Source organism: Sorghum bicolor, chromosome 9 (genome assembly GCF_000003195.3).
Source record: "Sorghum bicolor cultivar BTx623 chromosome 9, Sorghum_bicolor_NCBIv3, whole genome shotgun sequence".
NCBI classification, from domain to species: domain Eukaryota; kingdom Viridiplantae; phylum Streptophyta; class Magnoliopsida; order Poales; family Poaceae; genus Sorghum; species Sorghum bicolor.
In genome coordinates this window covers 42,205,792-42,218,700 of record NC_012878.2, presented here as the reverse complement: position 1 = coordinate 42,218,700, position 12,909 = coordinate 42,205,792, and the positions used below count along the sequence as shown (strand labels likewise).

The window sequence follows — 12,909 nt, the reverse complement described above, 5'->3', positions numbered from 1 at the left end:
TTATTGAAAAAAAAACAGTTCGACAAAAACTTCTTTGCTAGTTGGTCGGGGGAGTAGAATTTATTGGTGAAGGTCCATGTGTAGAAATGAGCCAAATGACGCTTCGATCATATATCGGTATATATGTTGTGAACCTGACAGTCTTAAAGATAATTTTCATCTCGTTATACACTAATGACCATGAGTTCAAAGTTCGAACATTTAAAATAGTAGCTGATTTCATCCTGTTTTGTGTTCGCAGTAGTACGTACGTACTATCAAGATAGAAAAGCCGACGACGTGGTGATAACACAACATTGAGACAATTGAGAGAAACCAGCGCAAATCAGCCGCAGATATGACGAGGAACCGCCAAACTAGCTTTACATTACTGATTATTTAGGAGCCATGGAAACATGGATACAAAGCGTCCTTAACAGAGGACTATGCATGCATGCTCAACCGGCCACTTGTCGAGAGGCGGACACGCGCGCATGCATAGAAACAAACAGGCTAGCAAACTACAAAGCCTGATGAAGCGAACCTTCCCCTGACGTACGACTGACATGATTATAGGAGCTAACTGAACTTTGACGACTGACATGATTAGGAACTAACTGAACCCTTCTCGAAGCACGCACATGATCATACACACGTACATGTACGTATGCATGATCGCCTACACGCATGCTGAGGCACCCTACATTATTATTATTCTGCTACTTCTCCAAATAGACAGTACTAGCTACGACAGCCACAAGGTACACTGACAGACAGATACGAGCGCTGCGTACGTAGTGCGTATAGGGACGCACGCGTCTAGGACTGCTTGTTGGTCCTAAACTTGGACTCGTCGATGTCGACACCCTCCCTGGCGGCGCGCTCGCCGCCGGACTCCTCCGTGCTGCTCAGACCGCCCTTCTTCCCCATCTCGCTGTACCCCTCATGCCCCAGCTGCTCCCTGCGAGTCTGCCCCCCGCGGCTGCGCCCTGCATGCATACGACGTCGAGGCACAATTAATAAAGCCAATAACAACAGGAAACTGGAGTGGCTGGCACTGCTGGCAGTTGGTTATTAGTATTACGTATACCTTCGGCGAGGTGCTCCTGGGCCTCGACGCTCTTGCCGCCGGTTCCGCCGGGGACGACGGTCTCGCCCTCGCGTGCCTTGCGGTCCAGCTCCTTCCTGCTCTCCTGACCGGACGCCATTGTCGTCGTCAAACTACTAGCTCGCTCGCTAGCTCACCAAGGTGCTTTATTTTCTTGGATTTTGCCGGAAACGTACGTCAGCTGCGGTACTAGCTAGCTACCAGCAGATGAGTGTTGTCTGGGGCTGTCGTTGTTGATGACGACTCCTAAAGGACCGCGGGCGCCGCCGCTTTTATAGCCGCTGATGGGCGGTGTGCCGGGAGGGCAGGCGCCGGCGCGTGTGCGCCGACGCGGACGCGACGCAGGGACAGCTCGCGAAGTGGCGCCGCGACGCGTGTGCGCCGAGACCCTCCGCCGGGTGACACGCGCGCACCTACGAAGCGGAAGCGAGAGAGCGTCCGTGTCCGTTGGATGCCGTGCGTATAGGTATAGCAGTCGTTATCCTATTCCTACATACGCGCAGGCGCATGCAACTGGCAGTTGTGGCTATAGCTGTTAGCTGGTGGGCTTTGCCCCGTACGTGTCCTGCATTTTCGACGCGTGTGCGTTCGTCGTCGGATCAGACCTACGTCTCTCGAGGTGTGTCAAGTGGGAGAGGCTTCAGCGCCGCTTGTGCTGACAGCTGACCGCGGTCTAGCGTTCGCCAGATCGCGCGCATGGCGCCGGAAGTGGCTCCATCCACCATGATTAGACCCATAACATTTACCATCGGTCCTAACAATTAGGGCCTATTTGATGGGAGGAATTATAAAGAAATTTCAAAGGATGCATTTCTATAGAAAGTTTTCCAAGGCGGCGGCCACATCTTTCTTCTATGGGTCCCGCTGTTTCGGGTGTCTTCTAGACCCTTCGTGAGCCTAATGACGATGTTTTCCGTCACGAATAAGTTTCGTGTTAATTATGTACTATAATCTCCTCTTTTATGCTTTTCTGTAATAATCTCTAGAAAAATATAGAATGATCAAAACTCGTGGAAATTATCAGTTAAAACCCTAAACTAGTGTGTATTCATATGTTCCCTTGTGTCTAAAGTTCCAATAAATATTGACGTTATCGATCGTCAACAGTTACCTTGGATTGTTGCCTGAGGTTGATTCCATCTTTGTTTCTTAATGATTGCATTAATATCTTCTTCATATTGATCTTGAGAATTGAATGCATCTTGAGGCTTGACGATTTCTTTTATAATTATCCCTATGCTCTAGCCAGCTCAATAATATATCCATCTTGCTTGATAGTGCACACAATCCCTCTAGAACTTCTTCACTTTCATGGCATGCCTGAGTGTTGAATGTCCAATTCTGATTTTCTGCCATCTTTGCCATAATAGCTTCAGCTTTTTCAGATGTAAGTGACATAAATGATCCTTCGGCAGTGGTATCCAATTGCTCACATGACCTTTGGGTTAGTCCATGATAGAATGTTTGTATGAGCAACCACTTCTCCATTCCATGATGCGGCTGATATGTATCCTTGAAAACGCTCCCATGCTTCTAGAATAGGTTCACCTTTCTGCTGATGAAATTCTAAAATCTTCCCTCGTAAGATATTCGTTCGGCCTATTGGGAAAAACTTCTCTAGGAAAGCTTTCGAACATTCTCCCCATGTTTTGATTTGATATTTACTCTGATAAAACCACTGCTTCGCTCTTCCCTCTAATGAGAAAGGAAACAAGCGAAGTAGCACGACATCTTGAGGAATGCCTTGAATGTCAATGGTATTGTCAATCTCCAGAAAATTATGCAAATGGGCAATGACATCTTCATCCTGCTTTCCGCTAAATATGATAACTTGCATCATTTTGATGAGGCTTGGCTTGATCTCATAATCATATTCTCCAAGGTCAAAAGTTGGACCCACGCGAATATTCTCGGTGCTTGGAGCAGAGAATTCACGCAGAGTCTTCTCAGCCATCGCTTCTCAAAATAATGTAAGAACCTTCTTTCTATGGTTGTTCCTGATAAGAGTTAAAATACTATAACCAATCTGCTCTTACCCTATGTAAAAAATTGTTACATAAATCATGGGTAAGTCTGCTAAAGCAAAAAGCTATGTCCTAGATATATTTAAATGTTTGGTTTTCTATAGATGATTCTATGAAAGATTTACTCGTATGAAATTCTAGAAAGTGTATAAATCCTGGCTAATCAATAAATCCTTTTAAAGTTATCCTAATAAATAAAATTGTCATCCCCGGCAACGGCGCCAGAAATACTTGTTGGTATTTTTAACATCACTTCATATTAAGTTGTCATCCTTAACATGATGCCAAAAGTCAAGGATAAAAATAATCTACACGCAATGACTCTAAATAGAATATATCCGCAAGCACACAGATAATTCTTCCGTTGTAGCATTTCACCCAAGAAGTATTCCGAGTATCATTGATTTATTTTATGCCAAAAGGATAAAACAACATTCTATTCATTAGGCTTAGATAATCTTATAAGAACTAAAGAAATTATAATTATGTAAACCTATCATAGCCAATTATACTAATACTTTAGTGATAACTAGTCAACAATATGATAAATGATAAGTGATAATTGACTAAATGAGGTAAATGGTATTCTAGAGATAGAAAATAGAGACTCACTAATGTAATAAAACAATCTCGAGATTCGGTTAAAGTAAAAGAAACCTATGTAATTACTAATATAAAGTCTACAACCTACGTCATGCTACACATCTTCATCTATTGCGTAATAAACTCAGAAGACATCATAAGGAGCATCAACTAATGAGGATATTAAGACACAAGGGTCACCTCTTTCACGACCGTGCTCGGCTAGTCCTTCGTACGGGGGTGGACTATAGAGGAACCAATGCAGCTGTCACCTACATGGACTACCACACGACCCGGTACATCAGGGTGCCTCCGTAGGTACACAATATATCTAGACACCACGTCTACATAATGTGCACCACCTAACTCACTCAAGTATTGAATCAGGCGCTTTACGATCATATAACAATAATCATCATGAACCACATCTATATCGAATATGCAACTAGAATAAACTAAGAACTAAATAAAAAGCAATATATTAAAATATAGCAAAGTCATAATGAAATACAAGATAATATTACCAATTTCTAGAAGATAGATCTAGAATCCCAAGCAGAGCGCTTGATCTCTACTTGAACCTCGCTAGACGCCTATACTTAGAACTTGAAGAAGTAGAGCTCTACTTCTAATCTCTAAAAACTTTAACTTCTGACTACTCTTGACAAATAAAGCAGGAGGAATGAATTGGTTCCCTTCTGAAGGGGGGTCTGCCTCTTTATTTATAGCCTGGTGGAGTGCACATGCGCCGCAGGATCAAACTGACTTAACCAAGGGCCAGGATGCATTGTAGGAGGCGGTGAAGGAAGCTTCCGGAAGGGGACACTGAAAGCCCTAGTTTGGTTTTGGATAATTGATGAAACCCTAGTACTAACCTGTATACTAAGTGTGTGTAGACTTAATGAGGTTGGTACATGCCAAGTGATGGAGCAAGTGATGATCATGGTGATAATGATGATGACCACAAGATGATCAAGTGCTCAACTTGGAAAAGAAGAAAGAGAAAAACAAAACCCAATGGAGATCAAGGCAAAGGTATTGCTTAGGGTTTTGGTTTTGGTGATCAAGACACCATAGAGGGTGTGATCATATTTAGGATAGATAGCCGTACTATAAAGAGGGGAATTCTTTGGCTAAGCGGTTATCAAGTGCCACTAGGTGTCATTGTTCATGTGCATGCATTTAGAACCTAGTGAGCTAACTTAACTCCTTCAAAGAAAATGATTGTGAAAATGCTAACACACGTGCACATGTTAGTTTACACATTGTGGCGTTGGCACACTTTGAGAAGGAGGTGGCGTTTGAAGGGTAGAGAGTGGTTGGGTTCCTCTCTCCCTCCCGTCGAGCTTGCGAGGCGGGATTCAACACTTTTTGAGAAAATGAAGTGTATATTTTCTATTGCGCCGGTGGGAAAATTGGAGAAGTCGCAGGAGTATTTCTCGCTGAGAAACACTCACCGGACGTTATGTCTGTGCGTCCGGTGTGTAGTTAGTGCCTGGCTCAGCTAGGGTTAGGCACCGGACGCCAGGCACTGAACGCAGGCTTATCCCTGTTTGTGCGTCCGATGGTGTGAGTCTGGTGCTCTGCACTTTTGCAATGCTCTCTGGGTATGAGTCCGGTGAGCACCGAACGGTCCGGTGCATAGCGTCGAGTGACCCTGCGGTTTTGGAGACCTCTCTGTGTTTAAGACCGGTGTGCACCGGATCTTAAGTGCGTCCGGTGCTTTGCAGGTTACCGTTAGACTCCGACGCGTGAGATTCAAAAGATGACATGTGGTCGTTTCTAGAGCACAGGACATAGGGGTTGAGCGTCCGGTGCCTCCTGCGTAGCGTTCGGTGACCCCATGTTTTGCCTAGTGAAAGAGCCAACGGCTCTATTTGTTTGAGGGGCTTATAAATACGTGTTGGACGGCTTGGGGCTCACACTCTTAGCATTCTTGACTACAAGACATCCTTGTGAGCCTAAGCAAACACCTCCCACTCATCTCCTTCATAGATTATTCATCTTTGTGAGATTGGGAGTGATTCCAAGTGCTTTTGCTTGAGTGATTGCATCTAGTGGCACTTGGGGATCGATTTGGCTGCGGTTTTCTTGTTACTCTTGGTGGTTGCCTCCACCTAGATGGCTTGGAGCAGCAGAGGAGCATTGGCATGAGTTGGTGATTGTTCGTGGCCATCTCCTGGTGATTGTGAGGGGTTTTGTGCCTACACCGGCAGAGAGCCAAAGGCAACTCGAGTGGATTGCGCGTGTCATTGAGCTACCTCACTTGTGGGGAGGTTCTTGCGGTGTCCGAGTGAGGATGAGGTTCGTGCTACACCTCTTAGCCGCCGAACCACCTAGTGTTGGTCGACACAACGGGGATGTAGCGTGGCGGCAAGCACGTGAACCTCGGGAGAAAAATCGGTGTCTCAATTGTGATTGATTGGCATTCTCCCGGTGCTTGATTGTTCATATTATTGATTGGTTCATCCCCTCTACGCGGCGGTATAAAGATCAAACCTTCTCCTTTACATTCCCACAAACTAGAGTAGCTTACTTACTTGTATAGAAACTTTAGGTAGCTTTCTAGTGTAAGTAGTGACATAGCTCTTGTGTGCCTAGTGATTATATCAACTAGAATTGTTGGATAGGTGGCTTGCAAACACCCATTTAGAGCTAGAGCAAAAAGCTTTGCTTTGTTATTTACTAACCTCTTGCTCTAGTGAGTTTGTAGAATTTTTAAATAGGCTATTCACCCCCTCTAGCCATATTAGGACCTTTCAAGTGGTATCAGAACCGTGGTCACAGTTTTGTGAAGGCTTAACAACCTCGGTGCTCAAATTATGGCTCAAATAGTGTTCAACCATGTTGGGGGCAAACCATCGTTCTTTGATGGCACATGTTCTTTTGACTATTGGAAGAGAAAGATGAAAATGTATCTTGGATCAATAAATGATAGTGTGTGGGAAGTCACCGAAAATGACTTTGTGATTCTTGATCTGGCTAACCCCACCAACAATGAGAGAGCAACAAGCAATGCAATACTATGGCTCTCAACACTATATACAATGGCATTGATTCAAAGGTGTTTGAGCAAGTCAAAGATCTTGAGAAGGCTAGTGAAGTGTGGACAAGGCTTGAAGAAACATATGAGGGCACTACAACGGTAAAAAGTGCCAAGTTGAACATGCTCAAGGACAAGCTATCCAACTTCAAGATGAAGGATGATGAGTCAATCCCAGAGATGTTCTATAGGCTCCAAGTCATCATCAATGATCTCAAGGGCCTTGGTGAAAAAGTGAAGGATGAGGACTTCATTCACAAGTTCTTGATGTGCTTGCCCAAAAGGTTCAAGACATTGAGAACCATCATATTTAGAGGAGGATTGACGGGTGTATCTCCCAATGAGGTACTTGGAGATGTCATGACCGAAGATCAATACAATGACAATGATGATGATGAAGTCATGAAGAAGGATGATGATGACAAGAAGAAGAAGAGGGTAGCATTCAAAGCTAGCTCTTCATCCAAGAGCAAAAACAAGGGCAAGGCCAAGAAGGAAGAATCAAGTGATGAGGAGTGCTCCAATGATGATAGTGATGATGAAGCACTAGCACTCTTTGTCCACAAGTTTGGCAAGATGATGAAGAAGAAGGGCTATCACACAAGAAAGAGAAGAGATCACTTTAAGAACAAGGAGCATGTGAGGCTATGCTACAAGTGCAAGAGCCCCGACCATATTGTGGCGGATTGTCCTTACAATAGTGACAATGATGAGCATGACAAGAAGAACAAGAAGGAGAAGAAAGAAAAGAAAGAGAAGATGGTCTTCAAGAAGAAGAAGAAGGGTGGATCCTATGTTGTGACATGGGATAGTGATGCTTCTTCGGATGATGATTCTAGTGATGATGACAAGGCATCCATGAACAAGGCGCTTGCAAGCATTGCTATCAACAAGCCATCACTCTTCGACACTCCTTCATACTTTATGGCCAAGGGCCACAAGGTACAATATGATGAGAGTGTGAAAGGATCAAAGATGCCTAAGAGGGGGGGGGGTGAATTGGGCTTCTCTAAAAATTTAAGCACCCTATAAGCTCCAATTCAACCCCTTGTGCCTAGTGTGGCTAGAGAGCTACCGGATAAAAGTTTTGCAACCTAGTTCCAATCCTATTCTAGCATGGCAATTTCTAAGAATGTAAAAGCTCAAAGTAAATGCTAGAAAGTAAAGGAGGAGGGCAAGAAAATGCTCGGCGATGTTTTGCCGAGGTATCGAAGAGTCACCACTCTCCACTAGTCCTCGTTGGAGCACCCACGCAAGGGTCTTGCTCCCCCTTGGTCCGCGCAAGGACCAAGTGCTCTCTACGGGCTGATTCTTCGACACTTTGTCACGGTGAATCACCTAAAACCGCTCACAAGCTTGACATGAGCCACCCACAAGAACTCCGGGCGGTCTTCGTGCCTCCAATCACCACCAAACCGTCTAGGTGATGGCGATCACCAAGATTAACAAGCAAAGAACTCTCACTTGACCCAAACAATGCACTAGAGAGTGGTGGATGCACACTTGACTCTTGGAATTCAACTAGAGAAGGATTATCACAAGAAATCTCTCAAATCTTAATCCTCTCTAGGCTCTTGCTTCTCTCTTGCACCACAAGGTGATTCTCAACTGATCAAATGGGCAAGAGACCTCCCATGGACGAGGTGGAGTATAAATACACCCCATCAAGTCCAAGGGTTGGCCAACTATATTACAGTGAAAACGGGGTCGCCAGACGCTAGTTATGTTGCACCGGACGCACTGCATCGAGCGTCCGGTGACCTCATAATGGCTAACTATACTCTCTCTGATAGAGCACTGGACGCTACTTCCCAGCGTCCGGTGATACCGTCCGGTGTGAGGATGAACTTTACATCCTCCCTGAGTTTAGGACCGGACGCTACCCGGTGAGACTGGTGCTAGCGTCCGGTGCCTGGGTCACCCTTTGGACCTCCCTGGGTTTAGGATCGGACGCTACCCGGTGTGTCCGGTGCCTAACCCTTGGGACTCAGGCACTCTCACTCAAAACGACCTCATCGGACGCACTCACAGAGCGTCCGGTGCCAGGCACCCAAACTTCGTCGAAACGCGACCTTTCCAAAATGAAGTTTGTTCCTCTCGATCTAAGGACTATCTCTGAGCTGCCTAGTGCTAGGTTTACCAAGTGTGCACCACACCTAAACCTAAAGCCTTGCCTAAGTCAAGCTACTAGATCAAAGCCCCTCTTAATAGTACTGTCAAAAGAAAACAAAGTCCTAAACTACTCTAAGTGCCCTTCTTCACCATATGGCACTTAGACCTAGTCTAGTCTTGACGATGTCCATCCATCCTTTAAAAACCGAAACAATTTCCACTATTAAGTAGGCATGTACGTCCCTGTTCATCGAGTACCTATTACCATGACCTAACACTAATGACTTTGCCTTTGCAAAACATACGTTAGTCACAATAATCAACATTGTCATTAATCACCGAAACTCATTAGGGGCCTAGATACTCTTTCAATCTCCCCCTATTTGGTGATTGATGACAATGACCTCGAGTACGAAAGAAATGAGGTTTTCAAATGACTTGGTTTCTATAAGCATGAGAGAATAAAAGCACAAAAGGATTAGGCATGCTTATATCAACCAAGTCTACCATCCTGCATCAAATATGTGAGATGAATACAACAGGATATAAAAGCATATGGCTCAAAAGACATCGGAGTAAAAACGTGGAAGCAAAGGAATATGAGCCAACCACATGACATAAAGATATCACAATAAAGGATAATGTCATGTCTCACAACCATAAACGTATCTCACACAAATGCATAAAAGTAAATATGATGCATGGAGAAGAAGTAGCACACAAAATAATCAGAGCCCTCTCTGTAGCTCTAGCTCCCCCTAACTCTGTCATACTCTAAAACCCTCTCCCCCTTTGGCATCAAGCGCCAAAAACCTAAGACAAAGGAGGTGGAGGTGCAGCAATGGAGTCTCGTGGCACGACCTCGAACTGAGATGCATCATCTGATCCATCGGCTGTAGACTCGGAAGAGGTAGAGTGACCCTTTGATGCTGCACGAGCTGGAGAAGCTGTCCGGGTTTGCTCTGAGGGCTCTGGAGCTGTCACTGGCTGGGCTAGTGGCTCAAGTCCTGCTGAAGAAGCTGACACAGACTCTGTAGTTGTAGCCGACGTCTCTGGCACTGTAGAAGATGGTGCTAGCTGCTCGGACGAGGCCACTAATGAGGATAGGCGCTTGGTAGTGGTGACTGGGAGCGTAAAAGCTGCAGGAGCCTGTAGTAGAGAAGGCATCCGGGTCACCAGTCAGAGTACTGTAAGAGAAGGAGATATGCTGCCCTGTCGACGAATCCAACACCAGCTATGAAGCTGTAGCTGACTGTAGTGTGAAGCCTGAGCGCAGAGGGGTAAATTGAGGCACCTGCTCAAAGCTAGAGGAAATAGCACCCTGAGAAACCTGGTGCTGTGGAGTCAAAAACGGCTGACTCTGAGCAGGTAGCTAGAGCGGTGGCTGAGACTGACTCTGAAACTGGCTCGGCTGTGATACTGGAGTCGGGGGCCTGACCAAAATGGTGCCTGGAAGCTGTATCTGTGGTAGCTAGATCCCTGATGCGGCTATAAGAGCGGCCATCATGGCAGACTGCTGGGCCTGGAAAGCCAGCTGCTGCTCCTAGAAGGTCAGGAGCTGTCTCTAAAGCTCGTCCTTCCTGGCCTGCATGGCTACATTGATGGCAGCCTCGTCTCTATCCCTCCTAGCCTGCTCCTCAGCTGCCCTCCGCTGATCAGCCCTCATCCCCTCTAGTATAGCAAGCAGAGCTAGATCTGTGGCACTGGAAGACCCTCGTGCCTCGTGGTCGTGTTGTCTCGGAGGAAGATCTAGAATAGGGAGACGATAATCATCGTCTGAGCTATTTGAAGCAAACTCAAACTCCTCCTCGGCTTCAGCATCTGCTACTGCCCCAATAGCTATGTCCTGCTCCTCTTCTATCTTTGGGACTGCCCCTGAACTGTGGGTAGCCCAAGGTGTAGGGGGTGGCACCTGGCCACGTGGTGCTAGAGGAGGAGGTGGAGCTCGAAGATCATGGTGCGCTCTCAGTATCTGTTGGGGGTGGTAGTGTGGAAACACCATGTCAGCGTCTGTCAGCTCTCTCTGAAGGTGAGCTAGAAGAGGCTGAGGCCTAGCATGTAGAATAAGCAAAGTGATCCAGTGTGCATACGACAGGTGATGGCGACCCCTGAAGCCCTCTCCAACTGTGTCCTCTATCTCTGACACTATCAGGTCCCACAAGTCAATGGACCTCTAAGTGATCAGGTGAGCTATGAGCCACTGCTGAATCCTAGTGAAACCATCTCTGTAGCCTAGCCTGGGGAGAAGTGTCTTCCTCATTACGAAGTCGAGGATCCTAGCTAGGTGTTGGGTATTCTTAACATCACTACCAAAAGTAGACAATTCCTAATTCTAGTAACGGTGCCAAAAATGCCAAACCTATCCCTCATACCACTTAAGCCAAGTTGTCATCCCCAGCATGACATGAGAGACGCGGTATTGAAATATGCAATTGCTCTTCTAAATAAATAATGAATGAGATCTGCAAGCGCACAGATTAATACCGATGTAGCATTTTAACCGAGAAGTATTCGAGGTATCGTTATTTATATTTTTACCACTGGGAAGGGATTAGCAATCATCAATATTGATTACAGAATAGAATATGAGATTGAGTATCTATCATTGCAAGTATAATTGAGAACAGTTATCTAACTCTTTCATACAGGGATAAGTGTCACATAAAAGATATATGAAGTAATGAATAGTGACAAGGATAATTAATCTGATCAGCCACATGTAAATATGATAAGCACCTCAATTAGATACTCTAGAAAGTCATTAGCATGGAATTAGAACAAACTACAAGAATATTCCCTAAGTTATTCTTAACTATATAGTCTAGCATTATTATAGTTAGTGCAAGCATACTTAGCAATCATTGTGAGACAAGACTACGCCCATGCATAGTGATATTAGCAAGGTAAATGAGAAACATAGCAATCACTCCCCTGTAATAATGTTGCTCTGCCAGCCCAATACACGAGAGGGGGACTATATAAGAATCAATGAAGCTGTCACTATGACGAACTACCCCACAATCTGGCATATTGGGTACAATCGCAGATAAATACGGTATAAGCACCACGCCTACACAATATCTATCATTTACCCATGGATCCGATGTATAAACGCTATACGATCCTAAGCATGTATATAGATCCAATCTAACTAAGCCAAGTACATAACTATGATAAACTAAGAACAATATAATCTTGAATATAAACAAGTAGAGCAAAGTCATAAGCAATATATTGAAGTAGAACAAAGTCATATTCATAATATTGAAGAACAAAGATAATTAGAAAACAATTAGAAGCACAATTAGAGAATTACCAAGAATCCTCTTGACAGATCCGGAAACCAATCGAAGATTGACTCCTTCTAGTTCTAATCCTATGTAGCTATGCTAATCTAGATATCTAATTGATGTGGTGGCTCTAATCTTGATTAGAGGCTTGTTCTCCCTTGAGAATAATGAATTAGGGTTGACAGGCTCTCTCCTCTAGGGGCCAGGGGGTCTGGTTTTATAGTCCCTTCAAGTGAATATGGGCCGTTGGATCAAACCGACATAGATTGTATGGTTTAGATTCATCCTTTAGGTCGGTGGAGATCTCCCACGAAGCAGAGTCCTGATTGGACTCAGGGAGGGGGCGGGCGCCCAGGGAAACAGGGCGGGCGCCCTGCCTCTGGCCCCGTTTCGTCTCCGCTTCGGTCTCGTGGCTTCTGGAGTCTTCTAGATGTAAGATAATTGCGCAGCACGTTAATATCTCTATGTAATCCCGACGTGTGGGCCTTTCTTCCGTATTTCTTGATAACCCCCTACAGAAATAGACAAACACCAAAACTCATGGAATTCTGTCAGATAAAACCCTAAGTCTAGATGTTGATTTCATTTAGATCCTTTTCTTTGTTTATTTGATTATTAAATTTGATACTTAAGGACCGTCAACACTAGGCATGTGAGATCACCCACTGTCCTGCTGGAGCCCTCACCAAAAGGCTGATGAAAACATGGGGCAACAAAGTCAACAGGGGAAGTGCACCGCCATGTGGTCGTCGAGGGGACTCAAAGTTTCCA

At 45.0% G+C, this 12,909-nt stretch overlaps 1 protein-coding gene across 1 annotated transcript; it reads right to left on the bottom strand.

Annotated features, from left to right (window-relative positions):
- On the bottom strand, positions 337-1,334 carry LOC110430160 (late embryogenesis abundant protein EMB564). The gene is made up of 2 exons (XM_021447270.1): positions 1,070-1,334; positions 337-968 (listed from the first exon to the last, which is right to left on the bottom strand). The coding sequence occupies exons 1-2, from the start codon at positions 1,185-1,187 to the stop codon at positions 799-801; spliced, it is 288 nt and encodes a 95-aa protein (XP_021302945.1). The 5' UTR covers positions 1,188-1,334; the 3' UTR covers positions 337-798.

Bases quoted from the DNA above. Each gene is read 5' to 3' on its own strand.
- LOC110430160 (XM_021447270.1), bottom strand. From the start codon at position 1,187: ATGGCGTCCGGTCAGGAGAGCAGGAAGGAGCTGGACCGCAAGGCACGC. The intron at 969-1,069 runs GTATACGTAATA...GTATGCATGCAG, and splicing joins CCAGGAGCACCTCGCCGAAG to GGCGCAGCCGCGGGGGGCAG.